Raw genomic sequence first — 18,135 nt, 5'->3', positions numbered from 1 at the left:
GCCAACGCAGTCTAGCTAGTTGGATTCTTTCAACTATCGAATATTGTCCTAGATCTTTCCCCAGGACCCGGAGCCTCACTTCTGCATTACTCACCTTATCACTTAGTCTTACTTGAGCTAACTGACGAAGACCATTGTGATCGAATACTGCTAGGCGTCGCGAGTCTTCCTCACGCCCCTTAACTTGGAGCGACACGTCCTTCAGACGTGAGCTAATTTCATCTTCGATCGACCCGGCGTGAGATATATTACTTCCTTGGTATGTGAAGCTATCCTCGATGGCTAACTGATGTCCAGCTAAAAATAAGGACGGTGGGTTTGCTGACCAATCTTGAAGGAGAACCTTACACTTAGCGGGAGCAAAGCACATTCCAGAAGAACGGACGGCAGTGTGACGGTGTGAGGGGGTAGGGGTGTGCGTCTGTGTGTGTGTGTGTGAGGGGTAGGGGTGTGTGGGTGTGGGTGTGTGTGAGGGGTACGGTGTGTGTGTGTGTGTGTGTGTGTGTGTGTGTGTGTGTGTGTGTGTGTGTGTGAGGGGTAGGGGTGTGTGTGTGTGTGAGGGGTAGGGGTGTGTGTGTGTGTGTGAGGGGTAGGGGTGTGTGTGTGTGTGTGTGTGTGTGTGTGAGTGAGTGAGGGGTAGGGGTGTGTGTGTGTGTGTGTGAGGGGTAGGGGTGTGGGTGTGTGTGAGGGGTACGGTGGGTGTGTTTGAGGGGTAGGGGTGTGTGTGTGTGTGAGGGGTAGGGGAGTGTGTGTGTGTGAGGGGTACGGGTGTGTGTGTGTGTGTGAGGGGTACGGGTGTGTGTGTGTGTGTGCGTGTGGGTGTGTGTGTGTGAGGGGTACGGGTGTGTGTGTGTGTGTGTGCATGTGGGTGTGTGTGTGTATGAGGGGTAGGGGTGTGTCTGTGTGTGAGGGGTGGGGTGTGGGTGTGTGTGAGGGGTACGGTGGGTGTGTTTGAGGGGTAGGGGTGTGTGTGTGTGTGAGGGGTAGGGGAGTGTGTGTGTGTGAGGGGTACGGGTGTGTGTGTGTGTGTGAGGGGTACGGGTGTGTGTGTGTGTGTGTGTGTGTGTGTGCATGTGGGTGTGTGTGTGTATGAGGGGTAGGGGTGTGTCTGTGTGAGGGGTACGGGTGTGTGTGTGTGTGTGAGGGGTACGGGTGTGTGTGTGTGTGTGAGGGGTACGGGTGTGTGTGTGTGTGTGCGTGTGGGTGTGTGTGTGTGAGGGGTACGGGTGTGTGTGTGTGTGTGTGCATGTGGGTGTGTGTGTGTATGAGGGGTAGGGGTGTGTCTGTGTGTGAGGGGTGGGGTGTGGGTGTGTGTGAGGGGTACGGTGGGTGTGTTTGAGGGGTAGGGGTGTGTGTGTGTGTGAGGGGTAGGGGAGTGTGTGTGTGTGAGGGGTACGGGTGTGTGTGTGTGTGTGAGGGGTACGGGTGTGTGTGTGTGTGTGAGGGGTACGGGTGTGTGTGTGTGTGTGTGTGTGTGTGTGCATGTGGGTGTGTGTGTGTATGAGGGGTAGGGGTGTGTCTGTGTGAGGGGTACGGTGTGTGTGTGTGTGAGGGGTAGGGGTGTAGGGGTGTGTGTGTGTGTGAGGGGTACGGGTGTGTGTGTGTGCGTGTGGGTGTGTCTGTGTGTGAGGGGTACGGTGTGTGTGTGTGTGAGGGGTAGGGGTGTAGGGGTGTGTGTGTGTGTGTGTGTGTGAGGGGTAGGGGTGTGTGCGTGTGTGTGTGTGTGAGGGGTAGGGGTGTGTGTGTGTGTGTGTGAGGGGTGTGTGTGTGTGTGCGTGCGAGGGGTAGGGGTGTGGGGGTGTGTGTGCGCGTGTGTGTGTGTGTGAGGGGTACGGGTGTGGGTGTGTGTGAGGGGTACGGGTGTGTGTGTGCGTGTGTGTGTGAGTGTGTGAGGGGTAGGGTTGTGTGTGTGTGCGTGCGTGTGTGTGTGTGTGTGTGTGAGGGGTAGGGTTGTGTGTGCGTGCGTGTGTGTGTGTGTGTGTGTATGTGTGTGTGTGTGTGTGTGAGGGGTTAAGTATGGGCGGCTCATTCTCTTCACTGGAAGAGGCCACTGAATGGCTGCCTTCCACAGACAGCAAACACATTGGCTGAGGGTGAGGGCGGATCTCGGGCTGCAGCAGAGCTGTGGAGTGGAATCCTGCAGGATCAGGAGTCTGAGTCTGTGTCTGTGTGGAAACGGCACAGAATGAACACAGTTCTGCCCGGTGAATAAAGGAGGCTGCGCTAAGAGGCGTAGCAGTAGTAGTAATAATAATAATAATAATAATAATAATAATATTATGCTCCGTATGTCTTCCTCTCTGGTTTTGGCAAGTGAAATCATAATTCTTGTCAGCATATTTAATATTTCTCATTATAACATTTATATTACAGGGTTATTGAATGTGGCTGTATGCATGCTTTAAAGTAATATTATGAATTAGATTCTAGATTAGATTAGATTTTAATTTAATTTACTATTCTTATTGCATTTGCAGATAAATCAGCTTGTATTAAATCAATTTTTCTAGTATTAGACAAAAATACAGAAATTACTTAAATGAAGTTATACAACGTTTTAATATTCATACAACTATTAGATGTGGTGGCTGTGTGAGATGATTTTACTTGCCATAATATTTAGCAGTGAGCAAGAGAAAAGACATTCAGAATAAATTATTATTATTATTATATTGTCTTTTTAGGGCTCTAGTGCTTTATTTTGATCACCTTCCCTTTTTGATTTTTCCCTCTTTACCGCTCTCAGCCTGCCTTTATCCATCCGTCCAATCAGTGTGGACATCTTGAACTCTCTCACCTCCACCTCTACTGCCCCCATGTGTCCCCCTCTATTTTTCTCTCTCTCTCTCTCTCTCTCTCTCTCTCTCTCTCTCTCTCTCTGTCTCTCTCTCTCTCTCTCTCTGTCTCTCTCTCTCTCTCTCTCTCTCTCTCTCTCTCTCTCTCTCTGTCTCTCTCTCTCTCTCTCTCTCTCTCTCTCTCTCTCTCTGTCTCTCTCTCTCTCTCTCTCTCTCTCTCTCTCTGTCTCTCTCTCTCTCTCTCTCTCTCTCTCTCGGTTCCCCCCCCCCTCTCTCTCTCTCCTTTGTGTCTCTACACTCCCCCCTTGAACTCTCTCACCTCCACCTCTACTGCCCCCATGTGTCCCCCTCTGTCTCTGTCTCTCTCTCTCTCTCTCTCTCTCTCTCTCTCTCTCTCTCTCTCTCTCTCTCTCTCTCTCTCTCTCTCTCTCCTTTGTGTCTCTACACCCCCCCACCTGTTTTTACTCAGGCATTGCTGTGGCCTGCCCCGGCCTGCTCTCAGCCGGAGGGGTCCATGTTGTTTTGCTCCTGCGGGTCTGACCTACCGTCACATGACGGAGGGGTTTTTATGACACTAATGAAGTCCAGCAGATTTACCGCCGGACTGTGAGCTGCATGTTTGGCCAGACAGCGTTGTCAGATTTCATCACACAGTGGGACTGACCGTGCTGATTGACGGAGATGGACAGTGTATTGATTATTAATCATCATGACCACGTTGGCTGTTCTAAAGGCTGAGATCACAGCCCTTCAGTCAGTGGCAGCGCTGTTTACTGTGTGCTGTGATGAGGGTGGACAATATGACGATATATTATCATTATCATAATAAATTAGGTCACTCTTTCCTGAGCGTATCGTCAGTACATCAGGACTGACCAGCTGCATGTTTCATTACAAAGTGAGCACATTCAGGCCTGTTTAATCAATTAGATTTAGTGCGGTTTGTTAAACACTGAATAAAATGATTGTAATTGTGGGTCGATGATGATGATGATGATGATTATTATAGGCTCTATTTTGTCTGGTCCAAATGAATAAATCTCAGAAAGAATAAATATTATGATGCATATAAAAATCATGTATTGTAAAATGTCAAAGTATTGTGATATAATATTTTTGGCATATCACCCACCTCTTTGTATTGACCAATCGCAGTGCTGTTTGCTTTGTGGAGTCACCAGTCACAGTGCTGCTTGCTGTGTGCAGTGACCAATCATGGTGCTCTTTACTGTGGGCAGTGACCAGTTACAGTGGTTATTGTGGGCAGTGACCAATCACAGTGCTGTTTGCTGAGTACAGTGACCAATCACAGCTCCATTTGTGTTTCTGTAGGTACAAAGTGCTAATGTATTTCAACAAAAGCACTTTTGGTTGATATTATTATTATTATTATTAATAATTATAGCAACAGTTGAAATGAACTAAACACACGTATACATTAGGCAGAGCTGTAGATGAGCTGTACAGAATTCACCAGACCAGAGGATTGGGAGTGAGGGGATGCCAACCCTCTGGTCAAAAAATCCTCCCTTTACCTTTCTCCTCTTTTCTCCTTAATGTGATTAATGTCACTTTAGATCTTTATTATCAGCATTTTAATTTCATCTGTGTGCGAGATTTAAACACTAGATTGGGACCGTTTGAAAATGCTGTCGCAGGAGAAAATTTAGTTACAGTGCGGTTTCGGTATTTGGTGAGGGGAGACTTTTGCAGCATCTGGCAACCCTGCCCACCATATGGAAACCGGAAAGATTTATGAACTGTCTTCGGAATTAAAAACGGATGTGATAACCAACATTAACCTGTGAGAGATGTTGGAGTTAACAAATCCGAAAAAAGGAGCTTCTGATCTTCGAGGATTGTCTTGATATTTATGTAAAGTAAATAAAAGGTAAAAATAATACACAAGGCGTTTGTGCTTGGACCAGGATGAGAATCGCCAAGTTGCTATGCTACGGAGTTAATGAGGTAATATCTGGCTATTTTTTTCTCATGAAATGTGTTCATTGTTTTCCTCTGTTCTCTCTCTCCTCAGTCTGTCCAGCTGTGTGTAAACACAGAGCGTGCACCCACAGCGGTCACTGCTGCCATGACCAGTGTCTGGGAGGCTGCTCTGAGCCGGGAAACGCCAGCGCCTGCGTGTCTTGCCGGAACCTCCTCCACGGCCACACGTGTGTGGAGCGCTGCCCGCCGGGGTACTTCACCTTTAAAGGCTGGCGCTGCGTCTCCACCGCCTTCTGCCAGGACCTCCACAACCAGTGCAAGCAGAAGAAGAGCAACGACTGCCACCAGTACGTCATCCACAACGGAGCCTGCATCCCAGAATGCCCCTCTGGATACACCATCATCGACTCCACGTGAGTAACACACGAGAGTGACGTGCTTAAAGAACAGCTGAGTAAAATAGACCTTTATGTGCAGCGTACATGCAGTATGGAAAGGTTTCAACACCCAATTACGTTTTGCTGATTTTCTCAGTCAAAAGGCTTTTTCTACATTTCCATTGTCCATTAATATTAACCCGTTTCACAGTGGCTGTGTTCACACGTAAAGATCTATGCCAATCCGATTGCATACATTCCGATTATGGATTACGACTGAGAGTGAGACACTCCACTCAGCAATCTGATGGAAGTCTCAGTATACATGCTCACTACATGTAATCCGATCCAAAATGACGCACGTGTAGAGAACAGCTTAGACGTTACCATGACGATGAGCGTCACGTGAGTACAGTCAGAGTGAGATGAGCAGCAGTGAGCAGTGATTTGTGTTTTAATGGCTTAAAAATGATGTCAGACTCAGGAAAACGGTCAGCACCAGCCAACAGTCATGGTGTTTATCATATCAGCGTGTGGGTCGACTGTAGGCTCAGTTTACTGTACAATGTGATGCCAAAATTGGAAATGCAATTGAAAAGTGGGGTTATGCTCTTGGGAGAGAGAGAGGGAGAGGGATAGAGAGAGAGAGGGAGAGGGATAGAGAGAGAGAGGGAGAGGGATAGAGAGAGAGAGAGAGAGGGATAGAGGGAGAGAGAGAGGGATAGAGGGAGAGAGAGGCAGGCAGTGGATGAGCTCATTAGTGAATGGAGTAGTGTTCCTCCTTCCCCCTTTTTCTTAATGAAATCCTGAAAGGCAAAATGTAGCAGCAGCTTGACTCAGTAAACACACACACACACACCTCAACTGCACACACGCGCACACACACACACCTCATATGCATGCATACTTCACAACACACACTCACCTCACTAAACACCTCACTACTGATGTTGGATGGTCAGTTCTGGGTCACTCCAACTCATCCCGAAGGTAGTGGATGGAGCTCCATCACTCCAGAGAACACAGTTCCACTGCTCCCCAGCCCAATGCTGGGGGGGCTTCGTACCCCTCTAGTCCATGCTGGTCATTGGACATGGTGACCATAGGTCCATGCACCCCTGTGCCCCATTCTGTTGGTCAGTGTTTTTCTAAGGCGATGATACAGTCTAAGTGTTGATCCCATGGACATCCAAAGCAAACTCCTGTTAACGTTAACACTCGTTTCTGTCTGTGTGTTTATCTGCGCTGTAGGTTGAACTGTACGCCCTGCGCCGGTCTCTGTCCGAAACTGTGCACAGGAGTGCAGACCATTGACTCGGTCACCGCGGCTCAGGCTCTGCGGGGCTGCACTGTCCTCAACGGCAGCCTGATCATCAAAATCCGCGGTGGGAGTAAGTATGAACAAACAAAAAAATGTCCGATTGTCCGACTTGCTACGTCATAATCATGAAGTCTTTGTGCTGCAGTTTTCATGTTTCTAAGATTTTTTTTTTTAATTTTATTTGCATTATTTGGACAGGAGAGAAAACAGATGTAGCCACCAAAGTTGTGAAAACATTTTTTGATGTTGATTGATAATAGCTTTGAACTAGTGATAAATATTGAATGAGTCGATAGATGAGATGAATCACTGTCTTTATCAAATCGATGTGTTCTCAGCAAAATACATAAAATAATGCACATATATTGAAAAGGTTTAAAAAAAAAAAAAAAAAGGGTCCCAGTATTGACTCCTGAGGAGCCCCACATTCTGTGCTTGGAGATGAGACTCGAACGAGAGTTTTGCCATGATGCACATGATTTGACACTTTCCCTGGTGTAAAAATGCACATAATGCAGCCAGCAGGATTTCAAAAGCATTGATGTCCAGCTCCCGTCCCGGTCTTGCAGCCTGATCAGTGAAAACTAAGTCAACTGCATTTACAAAAGTAAAAAAAAAAAAAAAAAAAAAGCTACCAATGCCCACTGAAAAGCTTGCCCTGGCAAAAGGGTCAGTAAGTATAAGACCGGAAATACTCATCAAAATGACACCATATGCACTGCATTTTACAAACACTAGCAGCATAAACGCTGCAAATTCATATACGCTCTGCAGACTGAGAACACTCGTCAACATGACCACACCACAGCGGAAATGTTTCTGGAGGACACTCTGTTATTGACCGTTATTTGAACTAACATCAGTGGATGGCCGTGGGGATTAGCTGTAGGGTGTAACGGTGAAATTTGAGATGGCAATGCCAGAAAGCTGTAATGGTGCTATTAGAAATAAGCACTGGAGTAGCATAAACAAACCTAGAGGATGTTTCAGCTCCGAGTGCTGCTATAGAAACGCTCAGGTGTGGTCATCTCGCTGTTTTTTGACTTTGCATTGTGTTTGCTGTTTTTCATTATAATGTGTTTTGGGTCTTGTCAGCCACGATAATTCTGACGGCACATAGCGGCAGTATCGAATCACACCATCGTGTTCTAATGTGTATCTTTACATCCCTTAAACCGTTTACTCTGCCCCTCAGATAACATAGCGGCTGAGCTGGAGGCTAACCTGGGTCAGCTGGAGGAGATCACGGGTTATCTGACCATCCGCAGAGCATACGCCCTCGTCTCCCTCTCCTTTCTCCGCAAACTCCGGCTGATCCGCGGGGAAACACAGGAGTACGTTGGGGGGAAAGCAGACACCGCCTTCACAAACATTCAGACTGTTATTCACTTTTACTTACAATTTAGTTATAGTTGGTGTGTATGATTAAATACTACTGAAAGAAGGTTTATTGTAGATGATGGTGACATTATTACTTAATATTAATGCTATAAAGCTTACAAATCTGTTTGTGGCTCATGTTCCTCACTCTGATAACTACAGAGTTTATACATAGGTTTAATAGTACCGAATAATTCATAGTAGATACTACATAGTTCGTAGTAGATACTGAATAGTGAAGAATTTACAGTAGATACTGAATAATTCATAGTAGATATTGAATGCTGAGTAATTCATAGTAGACACTATTCATAGATAAATAGTAGTTCACAGTAGATACTGAATAGTGAAGAATTCATAGTAGATGCTAAATACAGAAGATACTGAAAAATTCACGGTAGATACGGAATAATTCATAGTAGATACTGAATACTGAATAATTCATAGTAGACACTGAATAATTCATAGATACAGAATAGTTCATAGTAGATACAGAGTAGTTCATAGTAGATACTGAATGCTGAATAATTCATAGTAGATGTTGAATAGTTCATAGTAGATAATGAATAATTCATAGTAGATACTGAATACTGAATAATTTACAGTAGATACTGAATATGTCATAGTAGATATTGAATGCTGAATAATTAATAGTAGACACTGAATAATTCATAGATAAAAAGTTGTTCACAGTAGATACTGAAAAATTCACGGTAGATACGGAATAATTGCTGTTAGTTTCTGAATAATGTATAACATTTTAATAAATAATTTCTACAAATTCCTGAATAATAAAACGTTAAAATAAATGATCACAAAGTTAAAACTGAGTTCTATACACTTTTTAAAAAAGAAGGTTCAAGATTTTATTAGAAAAGCAAATGTTTCTATATAGAGCAATGAACAGTCAGAGAACCATGATTTACATGATTAACGGGTTCTATGCATCATGAAAGGGATCTTCAGATTGATGGAGAATGTGCTGTATATGGTTCTATAAGGAACCATAGTGTAATTATGAGAGTGAAGAAATGAAGAGTGGACATCTGGAGTTTTATAGTATTAGTCATATTAGTAATATTTATCTATTTATTTATTTAGGAACTACTCCTTCTATGCCCTGGACAACCAGAATCTGCGTCAGTTGTGGGATTGGTCCAAGCACAATCTGACCATCCTGCAGGGCCGCATGTTCTTCCACTACAATGCTAAACTCTGCCTGTCCGAAATCCGCAAGATGGAGGAAGTGACTGGAACCAAAGACCGGCACACGAAAAACGACATCGCCGTCCGCACCAACGGAGACCAGGCGTCCTGTAAGCCTGAGCTGTGCTTTCTAAACACGATACAGTGCAAGATATTGATGATAGAATTTATCATGATGTATTTATGTTGAAATAATTGCAACACAAGCTTCACACACCATACGAGACACGAGCACAGCTGTGGGAAAACTCAATATCTAGGAAAGAGCTTTGACAGTTTCGCTCTAATCATTCAAAGTACAGCACTGGGCAGCGGTCAGGAACCATTTATTTATTTTCCAGTCAAAACTGCCTTTGAGTTCGTTATTCATTTTCAGTGTATTTAATGTGTATTTAACCCCCCCCCCCCCCCATCACTGCCATTAATCTAAATCGACCCGATTGATGATTTTGTCTTTCAGGTGAAAATCGACTCCTTAAATTCACCCAAATTCGCACCTCGTCCAAGAAGATCCTGGTCATGTGGGAGCCGTTCTGGCCACCAGATTTCAGAGACCTGCTGGGCTTCATGGTGCTCTACAAAGAAGCGTGAGTGTCACACAGTGTCTGGTTTGGTTTGGAAAAATCTATTTCAGGCAGTGAAAGACATTTTTAGGTTATTAAAAATAGTAAATTAGAGTTTTAAAATGGAGATCTTGCCACAATATTCAACTTTTTAACTTTTTCTTAAACTATTCACTACAAAAAACAAGGAAATACTGAGAGACCTTCATCTCTGCAAACGTGGAAACTTTTGTGGAAAATATTCATAAATACTGTAAATCTTTTTTTCCCTCTGGAGGGCTGTATATTATTGACAAAAGGACAATATTAAGACAGTTTTGTGACTGTGACACTGTTGTGGCCTGAAGTTTAATAAGTATATTAGAATAAGAAACAAACATGTACTTTGATGTATAAAAACAAATATACAGGCTGATTTCTGCTACATTCAGCACAAGACTGTAAATGCTTTTAAATAGCCGTAGACTTATTAACCGTCTCCGTCCTCAGGCCATATAAAAACGTCACGGAGTTTGACGGCCAGGATGCGTGCGGCTCTAACAGCTGGGTGATAACGGACGTGGAGCCGCCACAGCGGGCGCCCCATAGCAACAAGGATCCGGGCTGCATCCTCATGCCCCTGAAGCCCTGGACACAGTATGCCATCATGGTCAAAACTCAGCTCTCTGTCTCTGACGAGCACCAGGTCCACGGAGCCAAGAGTGAGATCATCTACGTCAGAACCAACGCCACGCGTGAGTTTCACCGCTGCTTCTTTGAATTATACAGTATTATAGCAGTTAGGTCTGCTCTCGCATTCTGATTTGCTGGAAAGTGCTCGTGTTACAACAGCACATTTTTCACTCTACTTGTATCAGTCCACTGACTCTCGTTCCTCCCATTTACGTCGGTTCATTCACCTACAGACAAGCCATAAACTTTCCTTTGCCTGACATCCAACAAACTGCATGTAGTCACTCAAGGCAGGTCCCCAAGCTCTTGTCCACAGCCATGCTGACCCGCACTCCTCTAAGTGTTGGTTTTTCATCCTTCGTTCCTCCCATATCCCAATCATTTTTTTTCTTGCTGCATTTTGTCCACTAAATCCCCAACACTGACAGCGTTCAGGCTGATCAGGGTGTATGCTTGTATACAGCTTTTTGATCCAACATACGGTATTCATGCAGTCTTCGTTAAATTACGCATTTTTTTCCTGTTGGAATGAATGGGCTGTGGAATTGGCACACCCATCTACTGTACTTCAGCTTGCTCGAAAGACACCATTACACATACGCTACCTCGCCAACTCAGTGTAGTTCTGACCCACAAAAAAACCCAGTCTGCAGTGTGTGTGTGTGTGTGTGTGTGTAATCCAGTCACTACGTTAGTTTTGAATATAGTGAAGATGCCTGATTGACGGTCTGCTCTTCTACACTGGTTCTCTCGTTGCAGGCCCGTCTGTTCCTCTGGACCCGATCTCCTCCTCGAACTCTTCCTCGCAGATCATCCTGAAGTGGAAACCTCCCGCCGACCCCAACGGCAACATCACTCACTACCGCGTGGCCTACCAGAAGCAAGAGGAGGACAGTGAGCTGTACAAGTTTGATTACTGCCAGAAAGGTGAGAGCTTTTATTCCGTGCAGGCTCTCAAATGTACGTACAGGGTCAGGTGTCTGTTCGACCGCGGGACAGATGTTTTTAAAGATACTTTAAACAGTTTAAAAGTTACTCAGTCAGTTCATTAAGTTAGTCATTTGATAATGAGTCAAATAATGAATAATGAGTCAAATTCAACACATGATATATTTTACACTGACAGCATGGGTGACAGCCTCAGAGAAGACTCGCTGAGTTACAGTGCTCTAAATTTCTCCTGCCCTCCGGACTTGCGTCGTTGGTGTCCCGGGAAGGCTGACTAGGGTGTTCCGGGGTCCTCGTGGTACGCTGAGGGCTAGCAGTGCGATCCAGGGCTCGTTGGAAAGGGCATGTCATGCTCTACTGTGACGTTTGACCTGTGGAGTTTGGCTTCATAACAGATTTTTGAAGTCGCTTGTTCCAAAGCAGTTCGTCCTCCTGTGGTTTTATTCATGACTTCATCAGCGATTAGCCGTCGTCGGCTCAACTGTCTTCACCTGTCGACAGTAAAAAATAAAAAATATCTGGAATTTCATTCATTCATTTACGGCATTTGGCTGACGCTCTTATCCAGAGCTACTTACAATTAGATCATCTTACACAGGGAGGCGAAGGCAGTGTTAGGAGTCTTGCCCAAGGATTATAGTTATACAACCTCGAGTACATAAGCTGATTGACTCGAGTCAAATTTCATGATATAAAATGACCATGAGCCTAAAATTAAAACGGACTTAACTATGAACTTTTTTTAGTAAGTATCCAAAAAAATTGAATGTCAACACTGTATAATCTCCAGACAGTAATCAAATGCCAGTTAGGGGCAGAGCCTACACTGTAAACAGCTCATATTATGCTTTGACCCGAAAGTGCTTGCATAGATTGTTATGAAACTTCAGAGGCATGTAAATCCTTTTAAAAAATTTCCACTTTTTGGTGCAACTGCATTGCTAGAGGGCGCTATAACATGCAGGAAAATGATGTGCAGCAAAAGATTTCCAGATTGATATGAAACTGTGCATGCAGCTACTGCGTCCTAACCGAGTTTAAGGTTCTGTAAGAATGACATCCAGAAAAAACGTGGCTAATTAGAATTCTGTAGGGATTTGAAAGCCTTAGAATTGTCCAATCACCACGAAACGTCCTATATATGTACACAACTTTATTGGCGTGTAAACTGGGCGGGGGTGTTGGGCCTGCTGGTGAAAGACAGCTTGGACTCACAGATTGTCCCTTGCAGCTCTTTTGTGTTTTGTTTTTGTTTTCAAATGCTATTCAACAGCCATACAGCTTTAAAATGCTAATTCTATTATAAAAGGTGTTCCTTATTTTGTTAGTTGGCTGGTCTAACCAATAAAGGTTAAGCATTTAAAGGTTCACTTGCTAGATTGTTTATTGAGACTATATGTGAGCAAAAAACTTGATGTAACTGGACCTTTGCAAGTTTTTTCATTGAGTAGCCCTGATTTAGACCAAAACTACTTCAAACGTGCTCAGTTCTCAGAACGCAGCTTCAGTTTGACTTCCCTGAATTGTGTTTGTTGAGACGATGCTTACCTGAAAGCCACGTTCAGTCCTGGATCCATGTGTCCTGCAGGAATGAAGCTGCCATCCCGGACCCCCACTCACTACAGCACGGAGGAGGAGCAGAAGTGGAACCAGACGGAGGAGCAGAGTCAGACCAGCAGCTGCTGTGCCTGCCCCAAAACAGAGACCCAGCTGAAGAAGGAGGCCGAGGAGTCGGAGTTCCGCAAGACCTTCGAGAACTACATCCACAACGAGGTCTTCGAGCCCAAGTATGACGTCACCATCTCACTGCTTAAGTTCAAATGAGCTTTAGTGAAATATGCAGAGCTTTCAGGTTATCAGTAGACCAAATAGGCCTGCTGATGACCTGAATGCCTTGAATTCTCTACATATCCGGAGCTGTGATTGGTCAGGAGGCTCCCAGCACACAGTAAACAACCCTCTCATTGGTTGGAGTCTCTTTTGCATATTACAGCCTTCTGTAATATCTGTATAGGATTAATTAGTGCATCATACCCCCAATATCAATACACACAACTGTGGAAAAAGCCAGAAGCCACCCTTTATTTATTTCAATTACAGTTAAAACAGAAATTATGCAGGCGAGTTCTTTTTATTCTCATCAGAGAGTTTCTCTGTACCTTCATTCCAGCTTCCGTTCTTCTCAGGAGACTCACTTTCAGCTCCTCAAAGAACCTGCAGACATGCCTCCAAAGCTCAGTCTCAGAAGCTCAGTAATCAAACCCATTCAGTGGTGCTGAGGTCTGGGCTCTGGGGTGGTCAGTCCACCATTCAGCTTCTTTGTTTGATGTGTCCGTCTCCTTTTCTCAGTGAGGTTCTTCTTGATCAGCTACACATCCTTTCAGACCCACAGTGCTGAGTGGTCTCCTCACAGTGGAAGGATGGACAGAAACACCTGTGGATGTTTTCAGATCTGAAGCAGCTTGATCTTCTCCTCTCTCTCAGAGACCAAAGCTTTTAGTCCTGTTTATCTGATGGGGGCCGTTTTGGTGTCTAGCAGGTCTTGCGGTTGTTAGGAGAGAAAAAGAGAGAAAGTTGGAGAGAAATGCATCTCTTTGAAGAGATGATAATGTCAGTGACCAACTCTAGTTGGGAGGACACAGCTGGAACTCACTAATTTAAAGACTGGAAGGATGAAAGAGTTAAAGTGCCAGGAGGCGCATTCAGTCATGTATGCACTACTAGCCGTAAGTCTTACTTTCAGAACAACAGCTTTCGTAGTGCAGAGTGTCTCTTGTTGGAAGACGGTCTGGAAATGAACCAGCACCGAGAACAGCTGCTCTCCGCTACCTGCCGCGATCGCCCAGCGTGTTACAGTAGCTTGAACGAGGGGCAAGTGCTGCAGATCACGCAAAACCAATCAGAGAGACGGAGAGAGAGACTCCAGAGGCCACCTGGGAGAAGATCTCTAAATTAGTGTTAGTTCCTGAACCTGACGTCAGCACAAGCTTTCTCTTCTGCTCTGTTCTCTGTTCATTTACATGCCGCAGGGAGCCTTCGGTCTGAGCCGGGCTTTAGATAGAGCAATCCAGATATTTTAAAAGGCAAAAATTTGACTTTTAACATGAAATTTGTCCTTAAGCACTGCCCAGACACATTATCAGAAACAGATGGACTACAGTCTGTAACTGTACATCTGCATAGTGGAAGCACAAGGTAGGTGTTTCTAATAAAGTGGCCAGTGAGTGGAAGCAAAAGGTAGGTGTTTCTAATAAAGTGGCCAGTGAGTGGAAGCACAAGGTAGGTGTTTCTAATAAAGTGGCCAGTGAGTGGAAGCACAAGGTAGGTGTTTCTAATAAAGTGGCCAGTGAGTGGAAGCACAAGGTAGGTGTTTCTAATAAAGTGGCCAGTGAGTGGAAGCACAAGGTAGGTGTTTCTAATAAAGTGGCCAGTGAGTGGAAGCATAAGGTAGGTGTTTCTAATAAAGTGGCCAGTGAGTGGAAGCGTAAAGTAGGTGTTTCTAATAAAGTGGCAAGTGAGTGGAAGCGTAAAGTAGGTGTTTCTAATAAAGTGGCCAGTGAGTGGAAGCGTAAAGTAGGTGTTTCTAATAAAGTGGCCAGTGAGCGGATATCCAAGGTTGGTGTCAAGGGTTTGACCACTCACACAGCCAATCTGTTGACGGGGTTGAAGTGGAGAGGGTAATGACCTACAGGTGTCTTGGGCTGCAACTGGATGATAGGTTGTACTGGTCAGCCAACACAGGTACAATATCTGCACATATTTATTTATTCATTCTGTGGTCATTATGTGCCGTTACCTGTAACTTCTTGTACAGTCATCATTGCACTGCCTCTCTCACCTCAGGTTATAGATATGATCACTGAGTGTTGTATTGTTTCTATTTGTATATCTGCCTGTAGAGAGGATCTGGTGTATTTATTCTGTTATATGTCTACACCCTTATTACTGTTACTGTACAGTGTTGTGCGTCTGCTACTGGCTGCTACATGTCTTTCAGGATCAATAAAGTATCCATCTATCTGTAATAACACCCTCACTGGTCACTTTATGTGTAAGTTAAAGATGGTGACTGGATGAATTTTAAAGACCAGCGTAGCGTTGCATTGTCTCGTGGCGAGGCTGGGGTTTTCGGTCTTTATTGCAGTATTCATGTTTGGGATATTAATATCACAAATTGCTGCAATTAGTTACAGTCTGTTAGAATATATTGCAAAGCAGGTCACAGTCATAATATGCAGAAATGCACATGCAGTACTGGCCTTTTGTCCATATTCTGCCATGTTATTTTACGCTTTTTTGTTTTTTCACTTTTTTTTATTGATCAGGGTTTTTAATGTCCCTGCTAGAGGCCAGAACTCATTAGTGTTTGATTGAAACCAGAAAGTCTCTGATCAATTATAGTCCCTCTGGTGGTGTCATAGTAAACAGCCACTGAAGTTAAATGAGTGTTTTGCAGTGGTTGGCGCCATCTAATGGTGTGCAGCGTTGATGGTTGGAGCTGGAGGTGGAGGTTGTAGTGGTTTAAAGGTCAGCCAACAGTTTTAAACAAAGGTCATCAAAGCCCAGAGGCGGCTACTCTCTTGCTTGACTGTTCTGCAGTGCTAGTGGAGTGAGGTGAGCTCACCTGCTGGCCTGAGTACTTGAAATATATTTGAGGGAAAGAGAGAGAAAGATGCCAAGCTGTGTGGCCGTAACTGTTCAGCTCTTCTATTAGCACTTGTTTTAGGCTAATGTTTTTCTGGAAGTCCCTTTTTCTCTTTCTTTTTTGACCTCTCTCTCTCTCTCTCTCTTCTCCCTCTCTCCCCCTCCCCTCTCTGTCTCTCTCTCTTTTTCCCTCTCTTTTTCTCTCTCTCTCTCTCTTCTCCCCCCCCCTCTCCCCCCCCCCCTCTCTGTCTCTGTCTCTCTTTTTCCCTCTCTCTCTCTTTTCCCTCTCTGTCTCCCTCCCCCCTCTCTCTCTCTCTCTCTCTCTCTCTCTCTCTCTCTCTCTCTCTCTTGCTCTCTCTCTCTTCTCCACCCCTCTCTCTGTCTCTCTCTCTCTCTCTCTCTTCTCCCTCTCCCCCCCCTCTCTGTCTCTCTCTCTTTTTCCCTCTCTTTTTCTCTCTCTCTCTTCTCCCCCCCCTCTCCCCCTCTCTCTCTCTCTCTCTCTGTCTCTGTCTCTGTTTTTCCCTCTCTCTCTCTCTTTTCCCTCTCTGTCTCTCTCCCCCCTCTCTCTCTCTCTCTCTGTCTCTCTCTCTCTCTGTCTCTCTCTCTCTCTCTCTCTCTCTCTCTCTCTCTCTCTCTCTCTCTCTCTCTCTCTCTCTCTCTCTTCTCCCTCTCCCCCCCTCTGTCTCTCTCTCTTTTTCCCTCTCTTTTTCTCTCTCTCTCTTCCCCCCCCCCTCTCTCCCCCTCTCTCTCTCTCTCTCTCTCTCTCTCTCTCTCTCTCTCTCTCTCTCTCTGTCTCTGTCTCTGTCTCTCTTTTTCCCTCTCTCTCTCTCTTTTCCCTCTCTGTCTCTCTCCCCCCTCTCTCTTTTCTCTCTTTTCCCTCTCTCTCTCTCTCTCTCTCTTTTTCCCCCTGTCTCCTCTTTGTTAGACCCTCCCGTCGTCGCCGTTCATTGGGGATAGCTAACTCCACCCACTCCACCGTCTTGGTTACACCCCCCAGTTTTCCCAACATCTCCGCCCCCACCGTAGGGCCGGAGGACGAAAAGAGGAAACTGGTGATGACTGTCAGCTCGAAGGAGTCCATCGTCATCTCCAACCTTCAGCACTTCACCAGCTACCAGATCGAGATCCAGGCCTGTAACCACCTCACTGATCTCGCCTACTGCAGCATGGCCACCTACGTCAGCGCCCGCACCATGCCTGAGGGTGAGCTTCCGCCAACCAGCCTCAAAGCCCACAACTTTGGGCTGAAGTTATTATCGCAAACTGATTTTGTTGTTAATGTATTTAGCCGTTTTTAAATGTCTATGATTTGTTTCTCTGTAGCTAAAGCAGATAATATCTTGGGCCCCGTGACTCATGAGATCCTTCCAGAAGAGCCGGAGTTTGTGTACATCAGGTGGCAGGAGCCGAAAGCGCCGAACGGCATGATCATCCTATATGAGGTCAACTACCATCGGGTCTCTGATAATGAGGTTGGTGTCAACATTGCAGCGCATCAGTACAGATAATGTAACAGTACAACAATCTAACATTTCATACAGGGTGGAATAAGGCTGGGCGATATGGCAAAACATGTCATGATGCATAAATTACTCTAAATAAACACCTCGGTATTTCGTTTTCCAAGGTTTACAAACGATTTGAAATGGACAAAATGCTCCAGAAAACAAATACATTATGAACAAGATAATGGCATAATGAGTACAGTCATGTGTAAAAGTTTGAACAGCTTGGCCAAGTTGCATGTTTTGTTGACTTTCTAAGTAACTTCTGCACTTAAAAATCACTTCACGCGGCCTCTACAGTGAATCCACCTAACCGTGACCATTTTTTAGCTCACAGTTTTATTAGAAAATATGAAATGTGCTATAACTTTTGCACTGACCATATTTTAATACCTAAGATGTGGGCCCTGTAAGGTTATGGCGCATTTCAAATGTTATGTTTCAGATTTTTTGCTGTTAAATTCAGCAAATATACAGTAATTTTCCATAAAAATAAAAATGTGCGTTCTCTGTAGAGGATGTGTTCACTAGTGTATGTGTATTTGGTCTTTCTGTGTTGTTTGATTATCCAGAAGTGTGAATATCTGCACTCATCATATACATTATATACATATATAACGGTATGAAAAGAAGCAGCAGCCAGATTTTGCCAGATCAGCAGTTTTGGCTAAGCTGGTGCTTTAATTCAATTGTGGCTGAAGTCTTCAGGTTTATGACTTTGCCAGACAGACAAATGTGTTTTTAAGGACTCCGTGTGCGGAGAAGGTAGTATTTCTGTTT

General features: G+C 44.7%; 1 protein-coding gene across 1 annotated transcript in view; it reads left to right on the top strand.

Moving 5' to 3' along the window:
• The window catches only part of insrb (insulin receptor b), a 124,954-nt gene that overhangs the window by 95,462 nt on the left and 11,357 nt on the right, over positions 1 to 18,135 (top strand). The window contains exons 3-12 of the mRNA XM_037545300.1: positions 4,831 to 5,152; positions 6,368 to 6,507; positions 7,633 to 7,771; positions 8,919 to 9,133; positions 9,484 to 9,610; positions 10,076 to 10,320; positions 11,018 to 11,185; positions 12,795 to 12,993; positions 16,776 to 17,053; positions 17,174 to 17,322. Of these exons, the coding sequence (XP_037401197.1) occupies positions 4,831 to 5,152; positions 6,368 to 6,507; positions 7,633 to 7,771; positions 8,919 to 9,133; positions 9,484 to 9,610; positions 10,076 to 10,320; positions 11,018 to 11,185; positions 12,795 to 12,993; positions 16,776 to 17,053; positions 17,174 to 17,322 (1,982 nt within the window). The remainder of the gene's footprint in view (positions 1 to 4,830; positions 5,153 to 6,367; positions 6,508 to 7,632; positions 7,772 to 8,918; positions 9,134 to 9,483; positions 9,611 to 10,075; positions 10,321 to 11,017; positions 11,186 to 12,794; positions 12,994 to 16,775; positions 17,054 to 17,173; positions 17,323 to 18,135) is intronic.

Source organism: Pygocentrus nattereri, chromosome 15 (assembly GCF_015220715.1).
Source record: "Pygocentrus nattereri isolate fPygNat1 chromosome 15, fPygNat1.pri, whole genome shotgun sequence".
In the NCBI taxonomy this organism is placed as follows: Eukaryota; Metazoa; Chordata; class Actinopteri; order Characiformes; family Serrasalmidae; genus Pygocentrus; species Pygocentrus nattereri.
This window is presented reverse-complemented; position numbering and strand designations above follow the sequence as displayed.